This window comes from Spermophilus citellus, assembly GCF_964194105.1.
Source record: "Spermophilus citellus genome assembly, chromosome: 2".
NCBI lineage: Eukaryota > Metazoa > Chordata > Mammalia > Rodentia > Sciuridae > Spermophilus > Spermophilus citellus.
The window spans coordinates 4,485,157-4,509,648 of NC_138183.1; the positions used below are offsets into that span (position 1 = coordinate 4,485,157).

Below are 24,492 nucleotides of genomic sequence, written 5' to 3' on the forward strand. Positions count from 1 at the left end.
AAACGGGAGCTAGGGGAGGAGGGAGCACCTTAGGAAAGGGGCGGGGCTCCGACTCTGGTTCCAATGACCTTGTCCTCTCCTTCTTCCGCAGTCTGGAGGATGTCAGAGTTTTCCAAATGGCCACTGGCAGCTTTCCTTCTACCTTCCGGTCAAGGTCAGGGCCGGAGCTTCGAGCTGCGTCCCCCGCGACTGGGGCTGCGGCTCTGGTTTACAAGGCCACCACCCCTTCGACGGAGCAAAGACTGGACCCAAGGATGCTGACACAGTAGATCCCAGTGGTGGGAGGTCAGGGAGGGTGGGTAGGTGCCCTTGGGGGGCCCTCTCCTGCTGGACCCCATGAACTTTGCGGAAGGAGCTGTTGCCCCCCCCCACCCCCGCCATTAGCCTAACAGCTCCCAGCGCTCCAGCTCGGAGTGACTGACGGGAAGTACCCCCTCCATTAAGACCACGGCCCTGCTGCAGTGGCATTCATTCTCCAGACCCCCAGACCCCACGGGCTGTCCTTGTGCGTCAGGCCCAGAGGTCAGGGCCAGCTGGGTCCCCTGGGTCTGGGGCTGCCACTCTAATTTAGCATGCACACACTGCCCCTTCACTGGAACAAAGCCTGGCTCCAGGGACGCTGACCACTCCTTCCCCGCCCTCTCCTAGCTCCCCTCCCTCACGACTTTCTGAGAATAGCGCCCTCTACAGGTCCTGCACCACAGCCTCCTGGGCGCTCCGCTCTGGTGGGATTGCCCCTGCTGTGTGGTTCTAACTGATGTCCTCTTCTTCCTGGCAACTAGAAGGAAGATGATTTGGGCCAGCTGCCCCCTTCTGGAAAGCAGCAGCAGGCCCTGTTCTGGACAGCGGTGGCACTGTCCCTGGTCTGGAAGCTGTCGCCTGTGTTTGGACTTGAGGGGCAGGGTCTTGCAGCAGGGGTGGGTTTTAATCTCTGGCCTGGAGAATCAGGGACCTGATGTCAAGCAGGGAGGGCCTGAGATTAGGAATTGGTGAATCTGCACAGGACAGAATACCTCATTTCCGAAGTTTGCATCACATCAAGGTTTATTATTTTTTTTCTCACACAATCTGAAGAATGGGGCAGCAGCACAGTTGATGTCTTCAGCTCTGCTAGATCTTCAGAGGCAAGTTCTTGGCTCCACCATCCAGAGGGAGATGTGCTCATATCAAGGTTGCCAGAGGGCTCCTGCCTCCGCCCACCCCATCCCCAGCCTGAACAGAGCCAGGGAGGGAGAGAAGAGAGAGCCAGGGCCCAACATGGGTCCAACTGAGGCTTTGTGGGAGTGGGGAAGAGGGGAGGACTTTTAGGAACTTTCTGGAAGCACCATCCATCACTCCTGTTTATACTTTGTTGGCCAGAATTGCTTGCATGACCACTCTGGCCCCCAAGTAGCCCCAGATATGTGTTTTATTTTTACCTGGGCACTTTGGTCCCTCTAAGTGGGGTTCTCTGAAGATGAGTTGGAGCCTGGAGACCTGCAGGGGAACTGACAGAAGGCACTTCCTTGGGGCTGGGAGCTGACAGGCAGCCTGGTGATGTGAATGCAGTGGAGAGAGGCCGGCAGAGGGCAGCATTGGGCCTCAAGTCATACTTAATACCCATCCTAGATGCTCTGCCTTTTCCAGGTATAATCTCTTATTATTCCCAAGGCCAAGTTCTTTCAGCTCAGTCTTAGCTTCACTCCAGGAACCTGAGCAGAGGATCCAGGTCTGTTTCCCAGCCTGGAAAGAGCAGACGCAGCTAGCAGAAGCCAGAATATGGGGTGACCAGCAGGAATAGTGAGAGCAATTAGGAACCCATATGGGGCCATGGTGCTACTCAGAAGTAAACAGGTAGTAGGAGAAGCCTTGAGAAGCGAGGGCAGGCAGTGGGGACAGTGACTCCCAAAGCTGGAGTGTTGAGTGGCTGCAGAGACCTTTGGGTCCTCAGATAGCAAAGTACCTGAGTTAAACCCTGAATTCTAGGCGGCTTCCTCTCAAGACTCACTTCCCTCTCCCCTCTGCCACCCTCCCTGGTCCTCTGAAGGTAAGGGGAAGAAGTGGATGGCCTGAGGTGTATCTCTGCAGGGCACATCTCTGGTTTCTCTGACCAGCAAAAGGGCTCTGGCCAGGCAGGCCATGGCCAAGGTAGCAGTGTGGTTTGTGTGGGGTTGGGGGGCTGTAACCTGATATTGGACCTGAGGCCCGGGGTCCAACAGGGCTGAGATGCCACGCCCAGGCTGGACAGCTGTAGAGACAGATTACAGATCAGAGCATTAGATTCGGCCTTCGAGAATTCACTGTGAGCCACTTCCTCTGGCTTCTGTAGCAAAATGCCAAGATGCTCTGGTTTGGCCGGGGTGGGGTGTGGGGGGTGTGTGTGTGTGGATGGGGGACAACCTTTCAGTCTGGGGAAGCTCCTAACATTAGTCTTTAGCAGCCTGGCCAGAGGAAATCGCCCTGCGTGGGGAGCCTGCCCAGAGGGCTGCCTGCTCAACCTCACGGGACCATCTGGGAAGTGGTGGCCGTGATAGGGAGATCATTTCTTAAAGGCTATTTTGTGGGTTCCTCCATAAGCCCCAAACTTACTGGGTATCCATCAACACAGAAAGAAAGGCCTGAGAGGCAGCAGTGAGCACTCTTTACTCTGTTCTGTTATACACCATCAGCCACCTGCGGTGACCAGCTTCCACCCAGTCCCTCCTTACAGGGGACAGTTAATACAAACAAAAATAGTTCTCTACAAAACCAAGTTTCCACCCCTCCCAACCCTTCTTTCTACCCCCAACCCCAGATGGTGAGTTCCTTGGTCACCAAGCCGCTGTGGGGCTCGGGGTCTGGTGGGTTGCAAAGGAAAATAAAGAATATAAAAGAGAATCAAGTCAGCGACTAGAGTGGTAGGCAACTGGAGTTCCGGGGCCGCTGGCTGGTGTAAGCCAGGGCGGGCGCAGGGGTGTCTGCAACAGTCCTGCGTGTATGTGAGGTCGGGGCGGGATCTGGGGGTGTTGGGGCGAGCAGCGTTTCTCCCGGCCCCCTGTCTCACGGACAGCAAAGGAAAAGAAAAGTGAAAAGAAAGAGAAATTAAGAAAAATAAAATAAAGAGGCGGCAGGTAATATAAAAGAAAAACTAAAACCCAAATCGCAGGCTGCAGGGGCAGAACCCCACAGCGCCCCAGCTGCGAGGGGAGGGCAGTGCCGGGCGGCGCGGTGCCGCGAGGCGGAGCGGGAGGGCGGGAGGACTCTGCTGAGTAGCACCTGGGAGCAGCTCGGCCGCACCCTTGTCGCCGCCCGGTCTTGGACGCCTAGGATCCCCGGACGCGAAACGCGGGGCGCATGGCGCAGAGCGCGCGGTCCACCCTCCCCGGCCGCGGGTCCCCGGGCAGAGCTCAGCAGCCCAGGCGGGCGGCCAGCCCCAGCAGCAGCAGGCAGCCGAGCAGGGTGGCGGGACGCGGGGCGGCCCCGGGCGCGCGGTCGCAGTCCAGGCCGCCGTCGTCGTCGGCGAGGTCGCAGCGCGGCTGCTCGCAGCGCACACCAGTGTAGCCGCGCGGGCAGGCGCAGCGCTGGTTCTGCAGGCAGGTGCCGCCGTTCTGGCAGAGCAGCTGGTCGTCGTCGCACACGTTGGCTGCGGGGCGGAGGGGGCAGTTGACGCGGCTGGTGGCTGGTCCACCCCCCATGTTGGAGCTTCTGTGACGGGCATAGGGGAACCCTTGGGGCACGGTCTGGACCAGGGCATGTGAGGCTCAGGGCGTACTTGGTGCAAAACGCCCCTGCTTGGTTGGTAACGACGCCCGGCAAGACCTGGCCCCGTCTGCCTCTGGCTACCGCTCCCCCTGCTCCGCTCCGGCTCGGGCATCGGCGCAGTTCTTCAGGCGCACCTGCTGCCTCGCCTCCAGAGCCTTGCCACGATCTCCCACCCTCTACTAAGGCCGACTCACCCCTGGGCTCCCCACCCCAGCTCGGTCTCCCTAGAGGTTTCCACCGGGGAAGGACCCTGTCCACTAACACATTAGGCCCCGCCCACAGGGGGGTCCCTCCCATCCCGCCCCGCCCACCCGGGCGGGCGCGCACTCCGCACTCACGGTAGCAGCCCTGGCGCCAGTAGTGCGTGGGGAGGCAGTCGTCGCACTTAGGCCCCACCGCGCCCTCGCGGCACTCGCAGAAGCCCGTCTCGTTGCACCGGTCGTGCACGGAGCCGATCTGATTGCAGTTACATTCTGGGCGGACACGTACACGGGCGCGCCGTCAGGGCGACCTGTGGCTGCCATCCGCGGGGACCGCATCCCACCAGGCTTCGCACTTCTCCCAGCCGGGTCTCCCTGTCTGCTGGAGCCCGCGTCTGGACAGCAGGTGGCGACTGCCTGGAAAGTCTAGGTCTCATGGGAAGACTCCATCTTCCTCTCCTGGCCCTGGGGCTGTGTGGCTCGGGCTAGTCCCTTCCCCTCTCTGGACAACTGGAGGGGTACTCATTCTTTTCAGCTCTAAAGAGCTATGAGTCTGACAGGTGGCAGGCCACCAAGCATCTGTCTAGGAGGCTGTGGAGTGTGGGTATGAGGGGTGACCCCTCCACAGGGCTGCCCTCCTTCTGCCCAGCAGGATGGTGGAGGGGTCGAATCCCTCCATCTCCCAGTCGTGGAAGCCCAGGGCTCTTACCCGGATTGGAGATAGAGACAGGGAGAGAAGGGGGCACCTCTAATCTGACAGGCCCGATGTAGCACTGGCAGCAGGATTCTGTTTCCATCACTCAGAGGAGATGGAATTACCTGAAGGCTGCTGCCTTGGTTCAGGCCACAGCTCCAGCCTCACAGCAGCCCCTCTTCTGCACAGCCAGGGCAGCCTGTGGGGGTGCGCAGTGGGGCTCCCTGGCTGGCTGGCAGTGGGGACAGCCTCTGAAGCTGAGACCTGGTCTCTGCTGCACACAGGTGGGGGGCAGCCCGGGCTCCCCTCCCTGGGCTTACAGGGTGTGTTGGTTGGGTGTTACGGGTTTGGCTCTCTGGGATGGTCTGTCCCCTGTGTGGGCCCAAGGCCTCCGTGCATTTTCTTTTCCTCTACCCCAAACCCGTCTTGGAGTAGAGTGTTGAGAAAGCCAAGCAGGGCCCACAGGGCAGCTGGTGTGAGCTGGGCCTCTGCTTATGAAGCATTTGAAGGAGACGCTTCAGCAATAGAAGAGGTTGAAAGCCTTTAACCGGATCACCTCCCGATCTTACAGTGTGGAGTCAGAGAGGGCAAAGGACTGGCCCAAAAGCACATAGCAAGGCCAGCTCTAGAACCCAGCCTTTGCCTCTAACTAGAGGCTCTACATCTCCAGGACCTGAGGGAAGAAGCTACGGTGGTCGCTAGCAGAGCAGCTCTGCAGGCATCTGTCCCTAGAGGCACCTACTGGAGGGGGCCCTGGGTTGGGATTTCTGCACCACCCAGGTGGTTCCACCCGGGGCCTCCGCCCAGCCCTGCCCTGGCTGCCTGCGGCCTGCACCTTACCGATGCAGACGTTCTCGTCGTCCAGCTCAGCCGAGCCGTTGCGGTAGTAGCCCAGGCGGCAGTGCTGGCAGTGCTGGCCCCTGGTGTTGTGCTTGCAGCTGACACAGGTCACCACGTTCAGGAAGTCGATGTAGCTGCAGCGGTTGGAATGGCCGTAGCACTCACAGTCTGGGCCGGCCAAGCGGGAGAGACACCCACGGTCAGTGAGCATCTGAGGAAACTGAGGCATGGGGGAGGAAGGACCCACCCCAGGACATGAGGGGAGGGAGGGAGGCATCTTTGGAAGAGGACCCAGAAGGTGCCCCAGGCCTCAGACACTTGTGTGGCATTTGGAAAGAGCCAGGCCTTCTAGCTCAAAGCCAGCAGGACCCATGCAGGCCTGTGGTCAGGGACCAGGAAGGGCATGGGCAGCACCTGCTAACACCTGGCCAGCTGCCAGGGCAAAGTGCTCTCGAAGGGTGCCCGCGCACCAGGGTGACTAGAAACTGATTCATGCATGGAGGACAGGGTGGTGCTGCCAGGCTGTGAGCTCAGGGAAGGCAGTGCCCGAGTTCCTGGCGGGCCATCACGTGGCCAGGGTTCTGCGGATGGCTGAATGCATGCACAGATGCCGGACGAGAGGGAATGGGCCAGGAGCTTCTTTCCCGTGCTGCTTTGGAAGAGGGTTGGGAGAAAACCACCTGTCCCTGTCCCTACAGGACCCTTTGTGATTAGTCTGAGCTTTTCATGGGTTTGATTGGGATCAGAGTGCAGGTTTTGCAGGGCCCTAGGCATCTCCCTGATCCCTCCTGGTCCCAGAGGGCTTCTGATGCTCGCTGATCCTGGAGAAGAGCCACCCCAGTGCCATCACGGGGCCGCCGCCAGCCCCTTCATGTGGTTCTTAGGCTGACTCCTGCCCAGTGGCTTTGCCAAAATCGTGGCCACCTGGGGCAAGGCTCCCAGGTGGACTCCACAGGGTGTGGGAGACGCTGGAGAAGCAGTCTATGAGAGATGGGGGCCTCCCCACCCATGGGCCTCCTGGACCACCCCTTCACCTCATCATTTCAGAAGGAGGAAGGGCATCTTCCAAGTGTCCTGAAGAGCAGCATCAGTGACCAGAGTGGCCCAGATTCTTCTTCAACCAAGGGAGCCCCTGGGCCACACCTCCCAAGGGAGTCAGGACAGGCTATTTCTGGCAGCAACTCTGCTGCCGTGGGCCTGCCCACTGTGCCCAGGTTGGCTTCTGACTCATACTTGTCTCCAGCTCCCGTGGGGTTGGAGGGCCGGAGGGAAGAGAGGCACAGTTTAACCTTGACCCAGCTACTCCAGGAGGGTTTTCTGAGCAGGACGCCAGCGGCCCTGTCCTGCACCCTTTTTTTCCAGTGGAGGTGGGGAAGAGATGTCGGGGGAGGGCTGGTCCAGCCCCGGGCCTTCTCTTACCTTGGAATTCTTCAATAGGCATCACTTGAGGAGATTTGGGCTTGAGCTGGAATAGTTTGGAGCTCTTAGCAGGGGTGGGGACAGCAGCGGAAGTGCCCCCAGCTTGGAGAGACGAGAAACAAGCTCTTTCACCTGCCACTGTCCAGCTGCCCCGGGGTGGGCAGCCCCAGCCCAGTGAGAAGATGGACAAAGTCTCCTGAGATGCCCTGGGCCAGCTCTGGGCCAGTCTTGTCACCTGCTCACTTGGAGGTAGGGGGAGGCCACCCGGGTGTCAGAACACATGCCCTCAGGGGGGAGTCAGGCCCCTCTCAGAGACTGGGAGTTGAAGCACCTTGCAGCAGGAGAGCTCCCAGGGCCAGCCGGATTCCGTCTCTGAGACCATCTACTACCCATCTGGATCAGTCCCCCCAAGTGACCTCTCTGTCTCCGACATCCCCCAGAGTGCCGAGCGAGACACTCCCTGTTGGAGGGTTTCTGACAGGATGAGAATCTCTCTAAGACTCCTGGCACGCCCCCCTCCGCCTCAGCCCCCAAACTCTGTGGGCATCTGACCCACCATCTGAACCCAGCACTGGCGACCTGGGCACCTCCTGTCCTTTCTGAAGAGCCTCTCTGCACCACTAAGGTGTCTGTTACTGTCCCTGGATTCCCACTTCCAAGCGTTGCAAGCCAAGAATGTGGACGTACCTGTCTCCATCGTCTGGGATCCCAGGGAGGCCCCAGCCCCTGTTGGGGGTGAGCATGCCACTGTCCCCTCTGGGAGTCTGTGGAGACTTACTGGGTCCAAGGAAGGGAAATGATGGCTTCAGCTGGCTCTACCTGTCTCTGTCACCACGGGGAGGCCTCCAGGTTGCTAGGAGCTGACTTTCATAACTGTGGGCCCAGCTGGGGAGCCCCTTGCCAGCAGGGGGCACTCAAAGCCCTGCTCGCCGCTCAGAGATGGCACAGGGCTGGGAACAGGTAGGGGCCAGCTCCCCTTGTGGAGCTAGATGGGCCTGTTTCCTGCACATGTCCCCCCCTGACTCCCCAAGAGGGCTGTGTCCCCCACTCCAGTGCAGAGAGACTCTTGGCTTGTCCTCACGGCCTTCTGCTATCCCTCCCCGGCCTACTCTGACCAGCAAGCTGACCAGCTTCCTGCCGCTGCCTGGCTGAGCCACGGCCCAGCCGCCCTCCCAGGTGCGCGCTCCCTTCTCCCTCACCCACTCGCAAGCACCCTGCAGGTCTACCTGTCCCCTCTCTGGGCTCCGTCAATGCCTGTGATGAGGGTCCTGTGAAACGGGCGGCCAGTGAGAGGATTCCTGTAATGAGGGCAGTGTGGCCACCTGACTCTGACCCCCTGGGGAACCGTGGTGTCATGCCCTCCACGCAGCTGAGGCTGCCTGCAGAGCTCGGGCCTCCCCTCGCTGCTCTGGCCTGAGCTCTCAGATGCTTGTCTCTCTACACCCCTCCCTCAGTTCCTGGGATCTCCGTCCCACCCCGGTCCCCAACATGTACACCTACTACCTCGACGAGGGACAGAGGGGCCCAAGGAGCTAAGGAGGGCTTCTGGGGTCCTAAGGCCTGTCGCAGGCCCTGCCCCCCATACCTTCTTCACTGGAGGAAACCTGGGGCTGGGGGGAGCTCTCCCCACGAGGGGCAGCTGTTGATGGCCTGGTCCACTCTTGCAGGGAAGAAGAGAAGAAGTCGAGTTATGCGAGGAGGTGACACCGCCACACTCCCACAGGCCCCTCATAAGAAGCAGCACTATGGAGGAGAGGCTCTGTCTATACTGCCAGAAGACCTGGGTCCAAATCCACTACAGAGGCAGCATCTACACTACTGCAGCCCTGGGAGGTGCACGCCCATGCACACACACACGCACAGTCATGTGCACACATACATGCACACACACACACACACGCACACGCACACACTGCTAGACACCGGGGGCCCCCATGCCTGAGAATCTGCGAGCCCTGGGCAGTCCTTCCTTCTGTGGAAAACTTGAACCTGGGGACTCTTTGACCCTCCCTGTGTGGTTCCCATTCTGACCAAAGGGTAGTGTTGGACCAGGTCCTGTGCCTGGCCCAGACTCTGCTGAGTTTCTGGCTAATGGCTGCAAAGGAGGATGCGTGTCCCGGCAGGGTACCCCATGTGTCCAGAGGCCCCCAGACACCTCTTTTCCAACCCCCAGCCAGGGACCCGAGTGTCCTCTTCCATCTGACCCACCTCTTGGGTCACAGCCCTTCCACCTCCCTCATTTTCTCTGGGGACCCGACATGGGTCGCCTGCCACACACCACAGTGCTCATCCCTAAGACCAACTAGGCACAGCGGGCAGCGTGGGTGGGCTGGGGACGAGCTGCTCTGAGGGCATCTGAAGGACAAACCCAGAGGGCCGGGGGAGCTGAGGCTTCCTGCTTCCTGAAGGGAGCACCCACAACGAGGACGGAGGAGGAGAGACAGAGAATCTGCAGCTAACGTGGGCAGGACCCTTCCCAGCTGCAGCGAGGGCCTTGGACATCAAGTTGACATTAGTGTGGCCTTCAGAGAGGAAACCACGCCAGGGGACTCAAATTGGCAAGGGCTTAATTAGAGCCGCAGTGACGGCAGCCCTCAGGCACCCTAACCCTAACCCCCCGCCCAGGGCCCAGTGGGGAGGGACTAGCGGCCCGTCAGCTGTGGGAGAAACATCGGGGCCAGGGAGTCTGACCAGAGGCTGAAGAGCCTGTTGGAAGGGCTGGAGAAGCCTGAGGCTATCTGGGGGCCAGGGTCTGAGGAGGGGAAGCCTCCCGCTGGGCTGTCCAGGACATGCTCAGGAGTGTGAGAAGAATGTTCCCGAGACGTTCCCGAGGCCTACTCAGAGCTAGGGAGCCAGGAAGCCAGGCCACAGAGGTGGTGCCACCTCACGGCGCCCAGGCCCGGGCATGGGTGGCAGAGGGGGCAGGTGGCAGCTGAAGTCGGTGAGCCCTGAGCTCCCGTCCAGCATCTTCATCATCCTGAGGCCTTGGGCAGCTGCTCTTCCTTCCCTTCCTTTTCTTTTTTTAGAACAGCTTTACTGAGGTCTAGTTCACCACCATAAACCCCGCTGCTGCTTCCTAAGCCTCCATCCCACTCCCAGCGGGACTAGGAAAATGACAGCCTCCGTCAGCTCCCCGCAGAGCACAGCTCTGGGCTGGGTGAAGCCCACTCTCACCAGCTGGAACATCACCCTGCCCACGGGCCTTCAGGCGTCCTGGGGGCTCCAGGTTAAGGCTCTAGGGGAGGTGAGGACCCTAGACACCGAGGGCTCAGACAACTGGCTGCCACCCTGAGCCACCGCTTCCCTTAACACTCGCTGCCTGGCACAGGGCGCAGGAGCAGGGCCCACAGCATGCCCACCCAGATGTCTGTTCTGGAGTCTGGAGGGAGGGTGTCTCCTGCTCACAGCCAGGGTTCTAGGGACCCTCATCACGCAAACCTTTGGGGTCACCACTCTGACCCCTGTCTCCTTTCATGCTCAAACTCAGGGTCTGCCCTGCACCCCTCACGCCAAATCAGAAGCAGCTTTGGAAGAGGATTCAAGGTCGCTCAGAGTGCCCATGTGGTGGGGAGGGTGTGCCTGGCCCCCCGTGGGAACGGGGCAGACCCCTCCCCTTCCTGGCCATTTTGCTCCTGTCTGCCCTTCACTGTAGCACAACGGCAGTCAGGAGGCTGGGTCACTTATGTAGGAAGCCCCGACTTCCTCACCCCAGCCTCTGCCCAGGAGGCTCCTCTGAAATACTATTGTCCCCATCTAAGTTTGAATGTCAGGGTGTCCTTTCTACCACTGGCCCCCCTGGCCCCTTGGCCACAATGGAATCAGGACCCTTCAGGAGTGCCTTAGAGGCCAGGGGAAGAGGACTTTGGGAGCCTGAAGTGATGCCTGGGTCCCTGGCTGGGGCTCGATGACAGGCTGGCTCAGCGGCCTGGAGGTCCCCTTGGGCCACACTCTCACACGCCAGGGCACTAGTGCTTCCTACTCTAAGAGGCGAGCCCTGCCCGGGGCCAGGAGCAGCAGCAGCGGGTAGGGCACACTGGGATCACAGGCACCCACCTGTGGGCAGTGGGGTACTGGGGACTCTGGGGGCCTGGGCGGTAGATGTGGAGGGGGTGGAAGCGATGGGCTCCCCGCTTATGGCCATGGTGGCCACGGGGGGCTGGGGCGCAGGGTCTTTTCGGGACCTGCCGGCGCCTGGTGAGAGATGGGAAAGCAAGAGGAGGTGAGGGGCGGGGGAGCCGGGCACCACCAAGAAGACACCTGTGCAGATGCCGGCTGTGCAGACCCGCGTCCCCTGCGGGGCCAGCCTCCTTCTGGGGCCCTCTCTGCCCACTGGCGTCCCCGTGGGGGGCAGCCAGGTGGGGGAGGGCAGCTGGATGGGGTATGGCCCACAGAGCTGTGGTAGAGGGCGTCAAACGTCTTAGAAGCACTTCCGAGATTTGGGGTTTGCCACCAGCCGCCTGTTTGACAGGGGCCAGCCCCTTCCTGCTGGCTGGCAGAGCAGATGGCAAGCCCTATGCCCCCCGGCGGGGGCTGCCAAGAGGGCGTAAGTGAGCTAGTACCGAGTCCTGGTAGCCGGGTGCCTGGAGCCCTGGGGCCTGGCGACCTGTCCAGATGGTACTAACTGCCAGCACCCTCAGCCTCCTCAGGACTCCCAGGACTCCTTTCCTGCAGGTGACCCACCAGTCTGACCTGCCCGGGGAGTTGAGCTGAGCTGGAAGGTGGGGGTCAGGTTCTGTCACTGGCAGGAGAAGAAGGCCCCCCTTTCCTTGTCTGGCAGGAGAGACTCCTTCCAGATTTGGGGAGAGAGAAGAAGCCAAGGAATGAGTGGCGAGGGGAGCAGGGAGTGGGCCCAGGAGTCTAGGGGACCTGTGCAAAGGCCCTGAGGCTTCCAAAGCAGCACTAATGAAGCTCCTGGGAGAGACGAAGTTGCCGGGCTGCAGGCGACAGAGAGGCGAGGGAGAGAGGCGAGGAAGCAAATGAGGGTGATGAGCAGAGGGAGCACGAGGCCAGAGGGACGTCCAGCCCCTCCCTTCTCTGTTGCTCTTTCGGGACATACAAGGAGGCTTATGTAGTCTACTTACTGCCAAAGGCGGAGCCCGCAGCGGCACCTGCAGGGAGACAAAGGGTCACAGAGCTGGCTGTGGGGGCAAAAGAGGACAGCTTCTCCTCCCTGCAGAGGAGTGAGTGGCAGGGCAGGGTGAGCCCAGGGAGGTGTCCCTCCCTCCGAGGTCCCAAGCTCTGCCCCACTGCACCTGCGGCAGGAGGAGCAGCCTCTGGGCCTGGGGACCTCGGCAGAGGACGAGTCCGTTTATTCCCACTGCCACCAGAGAGGAGGGGCCCACTTTGCAGATGGAGAAACCAAGTCTGGGAACTGCAAGCCCCCACGTGCCCGTGAGTGCCAGGCACCCCCTTTGTATTTGATTTCAGATTTGGGGCCCCATAGTATAGACAGGGACACGGAGGTGGCCCAACAGCCCGCTGGGATTGCCTGGCTGCCCGGTGTTAAGGGGCCTCCGCCGGGCAGCATGAGCACCCCTGGAAGGGCAGCCCCACATGGGGTCCTTATGTCCTGCCCTGCAGGGGAGGAGGCCGCGGGGCGTGGCCGGGTGCACCCTGAACCCGGCTTCCTGTGCCTCAGGAGGGAAGGAGGCCTAGGGTGTCTGACTGGAGGCCTCCCCCAGAGCTGGGGACAGGCACAGCCACAAACAGCAGGCAGGTGTTCCTGAGAAAGGCATGTGGTGGCCCTAGGGCACATGGCTGTGGCCCCCACAGTCCGGGGAGGCGGAGGATGAGCACCCACACCGGACTCCCTTTACCACCCAAGTGTGGGGGGTGTGGAGGGCCAGGCAGAGCTAACTGCAGGGAACTCAGATGGGCAAGGTCGCGCCCACTGGGGCCTAGAGGGTGAGGGAGCAGTGGACAGGGCACAGGAAGCTCCAGGCTGCAGGACACAGTCACAAGAGACGTCAGAAAAGGGATGTGGGGGGCTGGGGCTCAGGGGTAGGGGATGGTGGGGTTCTCCCAGCAGGTCCCATGAGTAGGGGTGCGTTCGGAGGGTCCCAGGGCTTTGAAGCGGGTGGCCCCCAGGAAGGATGGCCTGACGGGAAGTGGGGGGTGGGGGCCATGGGGTTCCTCAGCAAGGCTGAGGCAGGTTGGGGGGCACAGGCTCTGGGAAGGGAGGGAGCCTGGGCAGGTGTGGGCGGGGGCTCCAATCAGGTGACCCCCGCCCCGGCAGCTCCCCTGGGGACGGTGCTACCTGCTGGGATGCGGTCATGGAGAGGGGAGGAAGGGTTGACCTGGGGCTGCATCTCCTCCTCTGTCCTCTCCCTGTTGCCCCAGAGGCAGGGGACCCAGTGACACAGCACCCCTCCTCCCAGGGGTCAAGGAGGACCCCTCCTTCCTGGTGACACCTGGGGAGGCAGTGGCGGGGCTGGCTCCAGGGCTGTCTCCCCAAAATGGGAGCAAAGGCCAGGGCTGAGGTCTGTCTGTCCAGGCTGGTCATACAGGCGAGGACTCCCGCCTGGGGTGAAGGTGGGGCGCGTGTAACAGCAGGCCAGAGACCTGGTGGTGGATGCGGGCAGAAAGGAGGCCCTGCAGAATCCTTCCTGGAATGGGAGAGAGGAGCCGGGGAGTGTGCGCAGGGGAGGGAGGCGGGCGGGAGAGGCCTTGGGACAAAGCGGAGGCAGGACTGCCAGGGGAGAGGGTGACACATTGAAAGAAAAGGTTCAGGACAAAAGAGATGGGGAGGGGACCTGGGAGGAGGGACCAGGCAGGGGGTGGGCCGCACCAGAGCAGTCAGTCTCGGTGCCTTTGAAGACCCTCCAGTGCTGTGAGGTGCTGGAGCGTCGCCTGTTCAAAGTCCTGTCACGCCGGCCCAGGCCCCTGGTGTGACATGCCTGTCACGGCCTTGCCGAGCTTCAGCTTTGATCAGCCTAAAGCCACGTAAATCTTTCCCAGTCAGGGCGGGTGCCCAGCAGGACCGGGCGGTCCTGGGGCAGGAGGCTGCTGCCCGCCCTTGGCATGGTCCAGGAGGTCTGGACCCCACCCTGGCTGCGACTCCTGCTGTTGTGCCGCGAGGCCCCGAGGTGGCTGGGTGGTGGAAGTGGCAGTTCCTCAGTGTTCCTCAGTGTTGGGGGGAGGCCGGGGGGCATGCAGCGGGCCGCTGTAGCCTCCGATGGGGACAAAGGATAAAGCCCTGACAGGTGTTGGACATGGGAAGAACCAGAGGCACTCCAGGGTCAGAGGGGTGCTCCCCCTGAGCCAGCCAGGCCCTTCTCCACTCGCAGCCCAGCAACTCCCTGGGGTCCCTGATTTCCTGGAGGCACCTGTGGCCTACACTGGGGGCAGGTGGTGGGGGGGGACCCCTGAAGGGGTCTGCAGTGCTGACCCTTGTGGGCAAACCCCTGCAAGGCCTTCCTGGCACTGGGGAGCCGGGGAGGGTAGGACTGGGCAGGCCCTGGGGCTCACCGAGGGCCTCAGGGGGTGCCTCAGAAAATGGGAGAACAAGAGCCCCACGTCCAGGGGCTGGGCTGAAAACGCCCAGGGAGGGGCCCCTGCAGCCTGTGACACCATGAGACATGCATCCCGTGACATTCCGCGTGGGTCCTGCTTGCCTGGAGGGGGGTCTCCACCCGCTGCTTCCAGGGGCCTCCTGCCTGCTTCTCAGTCAAGGAGGGAAGGGCAGCAGGAAGGGGGCTGGCCAGCTCATCCCGGGTTTCCCCAGGGCAGTGGGCCCGCGTGCCAGAGGGTCTTGTCACAGGCTCCCAACAAAATGTGTGTGTGTGTGTGTGTGCGCGTGCGCGCGTGCACACACCCAGGCCTGTGCACATCTGTTGGTGTGTGTGTGTGCTTGTAAGCCCAAGGGCACATGTGTGTCCACATGTGTGCCAGGTGCACATCTGTGGGCTGCAGCCAGGCTGGCGGGGGCTGGGGCGTACGTACAGGCGTTGGGAGAGCCGTGGGGCAGCGGCAGGTAGGAGCCGGCGCGCCAGGCCCGCGTGCGGAAGTTCTTCTTGCACCTGCCGCAGTCGGGGCCCGTGGTGTTGTGCTCACACTCGCACTGCAGGCTGCCCTCCCGCACCGAGCACAGGTTGGCGTGCAGGTTGCACTTGCACCTGGGGAGACCCAGAGAGGGCAGAGAGGGCAGAGAGGTCAGCAAGCAGAGGGCAGGCGGACGGAGCGCCCCCCAGGAGCAGGCTGGGTGGTGCCGGGCTGGCCTAGAAGGCACCCTGCAAGGCCACCAGCCCAGCCTGCACCCGACTCCTCCTCTGGGACAGAAACTCCCAACTCCCCGTCCTGGGGAGGGTCTGCGGCACTTTGAGACCTCTCCCTGCTGGAGCCTGGACCTGCAGTCGGTCCCTTCTCCCAGCGTGTGGTTTCCAGGGTCTGATGCCGCTGATGGGACCGGCTGATCCCCGGTCCCAGACGCTGTATTTTTAGGAACTCAGCTCACCTGCGCTCCTGACTGAAGGCTGACAGGTAGCAAGCGCTGCTCCCGGCCCTCCTTACTCAGACAGGGACCCCACCAAGGTGGCTCCTGTGCTACTCAGCGGTGGCCCACACCTACTTCCTGGAGGGCAGCAGAGAACCCCAGCTCCCGAACCCGCCGGTTCATCCACACATGTATTATTCATTCATTCATTCAAATATTTATAGGCAACTCATTATTCTGAAAACTGGTAAATAAAGGGAAGAACCAAGCATTGATCCTGCCTGTCCTACACAGACTGTACCTCAGGGCCACCGAACGTGGAGGGAAGTTTCTTTTTATAGAAGCATTTCATGTTAGGATCAGCAGCCCCAGTGAATAAAGGGCTCCGGGCGTTGAGAAGTGACGCCCGGAACATCACAGACAGAGTCGACCCGAGAGAGTTTCCTGTAGGAGAAACGCCCCTGCCCAGAGCCACTGACGAGACTGACTGGACTTGAATGGGACCAGACAGTTCAGAGGATGGAGCCACTTCCACACAAACCAGGGACACAGCCGCACAATCCAGGCTGCAGGAAGGGTCGGAAGGGAGGATGGATGGCAGAGAGGGGACCCCGATCTAGAGGCCCTCACCGGCCATCACCCCGGGCAGTGTGAGCCTCCTGGATTTGGTTCCCGCGCTCTGTACCCTCCACCACACACGGGATACGTGGAGCTTTGGACGCTGACACTATGTTTTCTGCTGTTAACGTTCATCGGGTGTGATGATGATGATATGGTCATGTGCCACAGACAGAGTCCTTGTCTGTTACAGAGGTACCACAGATAATGGCAGGTGAAATTAGCTGACGACTGGGATTTGCTTTCAAATACAAAAAGGGGAAACATGGACTGAGATACTAAGGAAGCAAGAAGGGCCCCTAGTGGACAGCTGGAGTGACAGGCGCCTCATGGTGGATCCCCTCTTCTTTCATATGTGTGTTGGAGAGTCTCCACAGTACAAAGTTAGAGAGAAAAAGCTTTATTTTCTGATACGGGAAGGTTTCCAAGATATACTGTCAATTTTTGGAAAAAGCAAATTGAAGACTGATGTGTTTAGTAGAATCCCATTTTTATTAAAATATGCAAGGAGAAATATTCACAGGGTTCCTGTTAAGAGGCAGGCTCTAGCTTGGCACTGTGGCCATGCCTGTAATCCCAGTGGCTCTGGAGGCCGAGACAGGAAGATCACAGGTTCAAAGCCAGCCTCAGCAAATTAATGAGGCCCTGAGCAGCTTAGTGAAAACCTATCTCAAAAAATAAAAAGAGCTGGGATGTGGCTCAGTGGTTAGATGCCCCTGGGTTCAATCCCTGGTACCAAGGAAAAACAAGAAACAGGCTCTGATCTGAGAGCAGGCGTCTGCTAGTCCACAGGGCAGAGGGGCCGCTCTGGCAGAGCCTCAGGTCCAGCTGAAAGACGATGTTAAATATCAGTAATGGGTGTAGAGGCCAGGAAGAAGGACAAGTCGGCCACCCTGGTGACACTGGACAATAGGTCCAGAACCCTGGCCCTGTGGAAACTGGAGGGAGCCTAGGGCGTCTACAGACTTGTTACTAAGTTACTAACCACTGACCTTCATAACCATAACAGATCGGTAACAGGGAAACTGCAGGGGAGACAGACTCACGGCAACTTCCGGCCACAGGTCTCTGCAAACCTGAAACTGCTCTAAAGGAGCCTCCTAATTATCGTAGTCCACTGTCCTTTTCAACTGTGTCAGTGCCCAAGTGCTACATAAAGGGGGAGCAGGAGGTCCTGATGCCGTCTGAGGGTGCAGGACGGGTTTCTAGAAGACAGCATCGGGCAGCATAGCAATCCTGCTTCCAAGGAAATAAGAAAGTAGTTTATTCTACTCTAAATATTTCTCCTTGCAAATTTTGATAAAAATAGGATTCTCCGGGGCTGGGGATGTGGCTCAAGTGGTAGCGCGCTCGCCAGGCATGCGTGAGGCCCGGGTTCGATCCTCAGCACCACATACCAACAAAGATGTTGTGTCCGCCGAGAACTAAAAAATAAATATTAAAAAAAATTAAAAAAAAAATAGGATTCTCCTAAACCCATCAGTCTGCGATTTGCTTTCCCCAAATATTGACAATCCATCTCAGAAATCCTCCCATATCAGAATACGAGGGAAACATCAAATAGGAGTGACCAGCTCTGGGAGCATGGATCCACGTCTTCCCGAAGGAGAGCTACGAAGAGGAAGAAGTAGCCACCACTCCTGGGGACAGAGACAGAGGCTGTGCACATCAGCTCATTCAGGGAGGCCCTTGGCGGGGGCACCCAAGGCAGGGAAAGGTGCAGAGGGTTTCTGCCCCTGGACTGCGGGACGTCTTCCTGCGTCTCAGCCCCCATTGGGGCCTGCTCCTTGACAAGTGGAGGACCCTTACCCAGCACACACCCCAGGAAGTCTGCCCACTGTGAGGAAAAGACACCGGTTTCCCAAGGCAGAGGTGGCCCCTGCTCAGCCACCGTCTGAAAGGTCAGCTGCTGGCGCTTGATTGGCGAGGTCTATTGTGATCTGGTTTCTTCTGAAACATCACAGCAGTTTTAAACAAGAACCTGCAAGGGGATTAAGTGCCGCCAGCCAGAAAGGGAGAACCTTCTAGAAAGAAGGAGAGCATGATGGAAGCCCCCTGGGGCTGAGAGGAGGTCAGAGGGAGGAAGCAACCTCTCCAGGGCACGGGGTGGGACAGCCAGGGGTGGGCGGAGTGTCCTGCTGGGTGGGTGCTCCATCTCCACCGCTGCTTGGCTTGGGAGCAGAGGGAGAGCTGTGGGAGGAGGCGGGGACCAGGGGTGGGTACCTTGGGCCCTGTCCCCTCATGCCAAGATTGTGTCCTGAGGGCTGGGACGGGGCTCAGGGGTGGAGCCTGACCAGCGGGGTGGGGTCTGGGCTCCACCCCAGTTCTGCAGAAAGAAAAGAACACAGTTTCCTGGCTGTCTGGCCGGTGCCCTCCCCTGCTGCTTCCCCCACAGGCTCTCACACCGCCTTCCCAGGGCGGGGCACTGCCTGGGTTCCCACACATCACCGTCACCGAGCCGTCCAGGAAGTTGAGGGCAGAAGGTCCCCGGCCTAGGCTGGCTCCACATGGGATCTCTGGGCCTCGCTGCGGGATGGGAGCCTGCGCAGCGTGGTTTCTGCTTTCAGCACCCCTTCCATGAGTTCCACGGGGCAGCACTTATTCCAGAAGAGCCTGGCGCTAGAGGCCACTGTCAGGTGCACCTCCCCCGAAGGACGCGTCCAACTTGCAGTGGGTTGATGGGAAGGAACCGGCTGTTCCTCGGGAATTCTCTGCGTGGCCAGATGGCAGGAGACTCTCAGGTTAGGCACCATCACGTTGTCAAATTCTACTTCAAGCCACGGGCAAAGTTCCTAACACGAACGGTGCCCAAATGCTCACTGTGTGCCAAGTGGGTCTCACTGGAACCTCTTGTCACCTTCATGTTACCGGTGAGGACACCAAAGCTTGGAGAGGTGAAGCCCCTTGCCCAGAGTGATGGGGCTGCCCTCAAATGTCACTGGGGGTAGAATCTGGAGGAATCTGCCTCCAGAGGCCAAGCCACCAGCATGGGATAGAATAGGGGTTGCCAGACAGTGGGAACCAGGGTCAGTGTTGTAGCTGGGGCTGGAGGTGATTTGGTTCTCTTCTCTGTCAGTTCTTACACTCTCAGTATCTCTACAGCAGCAGGCACAGCTCTCCTCAGCACAGGGCAACGTCACCTCGCGGAGCACAGAGGGCCTTCCGGCAGTGGCCCTGTTCCAGTGACCCTACAGTGGCAAGTCTCGTCATCACGATGGTCCAAGCCCTCAGGCCCTCTGGCACCAGGCACCACCCTCCTGCGCTGGGCGGCAATGACCTGTCAGCTTGGGTGCATGTCCTTAGTGGGTGTTGACAGCAGGGGAAGCTGGGACAGGGCTGGGGACATGGGACATCTCTGCACCTGAGGCTCAACTTTGCCAAGAATCTAAAATTGCTCCAAAATACAGTCTGCGTTTATTTAGAAGCAGGAAGGGAGGCGGCTTGCTCCCAAGCGCACTCCTGTCCTGGTAGGAGCAGCGAGTCCTTCCAGCCTTGGGGGCTGTTCCGCAAGCCGCCACTTTTCATACGCACTGTGCACTGTTTGTGTCCCCCTGGAATTCTCTGGAACAGAATCCCAACGCACAGCAGAGGCCCTGTCCATCAGCATTAGCTGATGGTGAAGCTGTGTGGGCTGAGCTCCCCAATCCCCAGTCTGAAACCCCACACGCTCCCAAACCCATAACTTGGAGCGTGGAAATGAGGCCACAGTGGAAAGTCCCTCGCCTGAGCTCAGGCTGGGGGTCGAGCCACAATGTGGGAGCACTAGAGACGGCACAGATGACCTCAGGCTGAGCGCATGAGGCGCACATGTGCAAACATTCCCAAATCCAAGACATCCCAACACCCCAGACGCAGGCAGCTCCGCCTGGTTCCTTTAGTCCACTTGGCTAGCTCGGAGGGCAATCCTGTCCCGGAGAACTCAACAGCAGCACCAGCCGAAAAGGGTCCGAGAAGAAGCCTGTTCACTCTCTGGAGTCCCAGTCCCTCCACCAGCACATAGTGCTGTGGACCTACTATGTGCTCAGCTCTGGAGAGGCCCAGAGGGGTTTGGGCAGGCACTTGCTGGCCTCGAGGGCTCTTCTTCCTGGGAACACTGGACCCCAGAGATGGTCCACAGCAGAGACCAGTTCCTGTGCATAGACCTTTTTGGTCAAGGTTATGATGTCCTCCAAATCCCCCAGGCCCCACTCTCTGCCCACTGCACAAGAGTCACATGCACGTTACTGTATTAAAGGTTCTGACAAGTCCTGCAGGAAAGAAACCTGTCTGACTTTGTCTGATAAAAGTTTGTTTGCAAAATGTACTTGACCTCAGAGTTTGTTTTTTTTTTTCCTTCTGAATTCCTATTTAACACCCCACTGAGCCAGCTGGAGAGGAACACCCCAGCTGTATGAAACCAGGGATGTTCTCCACACCATTGGCCTGAGGAAGGGATATTTTTAGATATCAGCTACATAAAGAGAAGATTGCCATCAACTCTGGGTGATCACATTGACCTTGACTTATTAAAAATGCATAAGAGCCCGGCTGAATCTGAGCAGCATATTGCGACCATGATAACAGGGAGCCTGAGCTGTCAGGGCTGGACGGGCCTGGGCGCACGGGGTGGGGAGCAGCCTGCTCAGGACCACGCAGTTGGTCTCTCCTGACCCAGCCCAGCTGTCCCTCCCTGACCCCGGCTCTGCTCAGGCGCCAACCTGCCAGCCCCGCTCCCCAGTCCTGTCTCAGTGGGAACATGAGACAATGTCCTGGCCTGTCCCACGCCCTGGCCGAGCCCTGGGATGAGCGCCATGCCCTCTCTTCACTGCCCTCCCAGCGTGGCCTGGGACGGCTGGCCAAGGGCTGTCACAGAGTCCCAGCCAACGGCAAGCACTTCTTGGTCTTCCTGACTTCTCTAGGTGGCTCTGGGTGACACTGTGCACGTGTGTGTGTGTGCGCGCGTGCACGCCTGCATGCATGTGTGGTGCTTGGGAATGAGGCCTGACTTCTCCAGCTCTCTGGTGTCCCTCTCTGTCCCTTGCCTCTCTGCAGCATGTGCTCCCATCCTGCCGTCCTCTGAGCTTTGCACCCGCTGTTCCCTCTGCCTCCACAGCGCTTCCAGGCTCCCGCCCTCCTCCTGGAGCCCACACTTAGGGGCAGCGTCAGGCCCCAGGCCAAGTGCCACTTCTCAGGGCAGCCTCTGCAACCCCCTCCCTTCGGGTACTCTCCCTGGCTGTGGAAGTCCTCACAGTTACTGTCATCTCCCAAGGGGACATCGAGGTGATCTGGGGTAGAGGGTGCATGAAATGCTGAACGGCTCCATAGGCCACCATCTAGTTTTGAACAGAGTATTTTTTTCAACAAACTGATCAAACAGAACTGTGACCTCAGGAATGTCATTGCCCAGGTGAGGCCAAAACATTTAAAGTGAGGAATACAATGGGGTGTACACAGGCATGTGGTCAGACCCTCATGTCCCACTGCATGAAAAACTAACTCAAAATGGACCAAAGACCGAAACGTAAGAGCAAAACCCAGGGACCCTCAGGGGGAAATGGTCAAGACTTTGGATTAAGCAACAGTTTCTCAGAAATCATAAAACAAAGGCCAACGTGGGAAAACAGATACCCTGGACTTCATCAAAGCTAAATATTTTTGTGCTTCTAGAAGGTTTGAAAAGACCACCCACTGATCGGGAGGAAAGATTTGCAACTTTCATATCTGATGAGGGACCTAGGTATGATATGGGATGAACTCCGACAGCTCAAAAATAAAAAGACTGACAACCCAAGGTCTGAAATGGAGGAAGGGTCTAGGTGGTCACTTCTTCCAAGATATGTGAGCTGCCAGTGGGCAGGTAAAGTCGCTCAGCTTCCCTGGCCACCAGGGGAATGCACATGGAAGCCAGGAGGAGCTGGCACTTCACCCCCCCCAGGGTGGCCAGGGGAGAAAGATGCGCCGCTGAGGGTGTGTGTGGGGGGGTGGGAAGCAGCCCTCAAGCCTGCCCTCTGCTGGAAGGGCTCCGTGCGCTGTAGAGAGCTGGGCAGGGGCCGGCCATCCCAGCCCAGGTGCGCGCCCAGGAGGGCCCTCCGCAGGACCGCAGGACCGCTCGGGCAGCACCAGGCAGACGCAGGGGCCAGAGAGCTGGGTCCGCAGACAGGGACCAGGCTCCGTGCAAGGGCATCGGGAACTTTTCAGCCATAAGACCAGATGGAGCACGGACGGTGCTCCTCGGCTGCACCTCGAAAACCTCCTACAAAGTGAAACAAACCAGACAGCAAAGGGCAGCTGCCGTGAGTCCATTCATACGAAATGCCCAGCGTCCAAGACGAGACGCACAGCAGGTCAGGGCTGGGCTCACAGGGAGGCGGGACTAAGGGAGTCCCCTAAGGGGGCCGGGTATCTTTTTAGGGCCACGAAAATGCCCTAACACAGAGCGTGGCGGTGGTAGCACGCGCTGGGGATGCTCCAGAGGCCACTGAGTTGCCGGCTTCAGATGGGCGGGTTGCAGGGCAGGCGGGGGAGGGGTGCGGGGACAGCGGAGGGGGTGCCTGGGCCAGGGGCCGCTCAGGTTTGCTCACTCCACGTACAGCCCGGTCACTCTGGGCCTCGGATGCTGCCAGGTAGAGACCAGGGAACTGGGGGCTCATGGTGCAGTCCGCTGGGCTGAGTGCCCAGGGGAATTAGCACAGCCCTTCACAACGACCACCATCTCCATCCTGCCGAGGCCTGGGAGCGTCCCCAGCCCTCCCCAGAGCCCTGAGGCATCGGTGGGCAGGTTCTCCCGGCTGAGTGGAGCAGATCCTGCTTGGCCTGGGCTGTCCTGAAGATCACAGACATGGTCGCTAGTGATGGGGTGGGGGTGGGGGGCAGGAGGGAAGGGACACCCGCTGGTCGGCGGCCTGCACACCCAGGGCTGGGGCAGAATGAGCCCCCGACACTGCAGGGGCCGCATGGGGCTGTGTTCCTTCCTTGTGCCCTTCCCATGGACGCGAGAGGGTGGCCCTGTTCCCCTGCCCACTGGCCTGGGAAGCTCTGCCACATGCTGTGTGGCCTTAGTCAAGTTGCTGACCTTACTTTATTCCCACTTCCTATCCCTTGGATGGCTGTGGGGAGCCAAGGACCAGATGAGACACCGGCTAAAAAGAGCTGGCTTGAGATGGGGAAACGCTCAATGAATGCTCTTTCCCATTTCTTATACTTAACAGCGTCTAGAGCCAGGGATCCCAAAAGCTTTCCGTGAATGAACGTATCTAGCTCTTCACAAGAGCCTTAAGACAAGGAAACAGAGAAGTTAAGCAAGTTGCTCAAGGCCACACAGCAGGTGAACCCTGCTGTAGGAAGGGTCTCATACAGGCAGCAGGCAGTGGCCTCAAGTCTCAATGTGTGTGGGGGGGTGGGGGGCAGAAGTGCAACCAGGCCACCACCCCTCCAGACCCAGGCCTGTGCCTCCTCCCTCCCTCAGACCAGTGTCCTTCTGTGATTCTCTTCCCTGTTCCAGAAGGCCAGTGGGAGATGAAGTAAATAAAATAAACAAGCAGCACATATAAATAATTCACTGAGCACTCGTACGTGGTCGGGCGCTGTGCAAACCCACAGGCTCATTGCTCCCGCTCTGCAGGGGAGAAGGCAGGACTGCCACAGTCAAGGCCTCTGGGTGGGAGCAGGGCTTGGGTGTACTTCAGAGCCTGGCCTTCTCCAAACAGAGCTCCTGAAAAAAGGAATCCTGGCTCATGTCCCCCCCAAAGCAAGCCTCTGCCTGCGTCCAGGGCGGGGCGGCGTCCTGCGAGGCCTCCGGTCCAGATTTCTCCCCTCATCTGTGGGGTCAGTTTTCCCAAGGAATCACTTACTGAAGCTGACCTTGGAGCGCTGTCAGCCTCCCGGGAAAGCCACCAGCTGGGTCACCTGACCCGCTAGGCAGCCCTTCACTTGTCCACCAGAAAAAAGCAGGACTCAATCGGGAACCGAGGGACAGTTTGAGGCTGGCCTGCCTCCAGGGAGGTTCTGTGGCCCCAGGCCCCGGGCCCCACCCCAGCAGAGCCCCTAGTGTCAGCTTTGAGCAGCAGTGGAAAAGGTGCCCGGCAACAAGCACAGTGTCTCTCTCTCTCTCTCTCTCTCACACACACACACACACACACACACAGGGACGCTTGGCCAGCAGCCAGGTCTGGCTCGGCCCTGCTGCTGATTTGTTGGTGACCTTGAACTCACCTCTCTGGCCCTCAGACCCCTTCAGCTACTCAAGGAAAGGCTGCGGGGTGTCTCACACACCAGCCTTGGTGCTTAACTGTCTGGGGGCCTCACTCTTCGGGGCACACAGCAGGTCCTCGGTGTCTGGAAGCTGGGAAGGCGTTTTGTGCTCTGCGGTGACCAGACCCCTGCTTAAACCCCTCCCCCCACGTCGGCATAAACGTGGGCAGGTCTCAGGGTGGCCTGTGGGACTGGAATGAGGCTGTTCCCCTTGTCCAGGTGACACTCGGCAGCTCAGCACAGGGTCCGGCTCAAAGCGAGCCCCCCACCAACACCAGCTATCAACACTGTTGCTGTTGCTAATGGCCAACAAGCCTGAGAGGGAAGGGTGGGGGGCACAG

The 24,492-nt window shown here is 59.7% G+C and overlaps 1 protein-coding gene across 4 annotated transcripts in view; it reads right to left on the bottom strand.

Annotated features, from left to right (window-relative positions):
• Positions 1-1,188: 1,188 nt before the first annotated feature.
• Positions 1,189-24,492, bottom strand: part of NTNG2 (netrin G2) — a 62,424-nt gene continuing 39,120 nt past the window's right edge. Inside the window, exons 4-11 of one of the 4 annotated variants that reach the window (XM_081278870.1) lie at positions 14,815-14,987; positions 11,955-11,981; positions 10,927-11,064; positions 8,459-8,533; positions 6,874-6,975; positions 5,455-5,622; positions 4,059-4,193; positions 1,189-3,663 (exon numbers count right to left, since the gene is read on the bottom strand). In XM_081278870.1, the coding sequence (XP_081134996.1) occupies positions 3,107-3,663; positions 4,059-4,193; positions 5,455-5,622; positions 6,874-6,975; positions 8,459-8,533; positions 10,927-11,064; positions 11,955-11,981; positions 14,815-14,987 (1,375 nt within the window). In that variant the 3' untranslated portion in view covers positions 1,189-3,106. The remainder of the gene's footprint in view (positions 3,664-4,058; positions 4,194-5,454; positions 5,623-6,873; positions 6,976-8,458; positions 8,534-10,926; positions 11,065-11,954; positions 11,982-14,814; positions 14,988-24,492) is intronic. The other 3 variants (XM_081278872.1, XM_081278871.1, XM_081278873.1) reach the window with 3 other exon arrangements.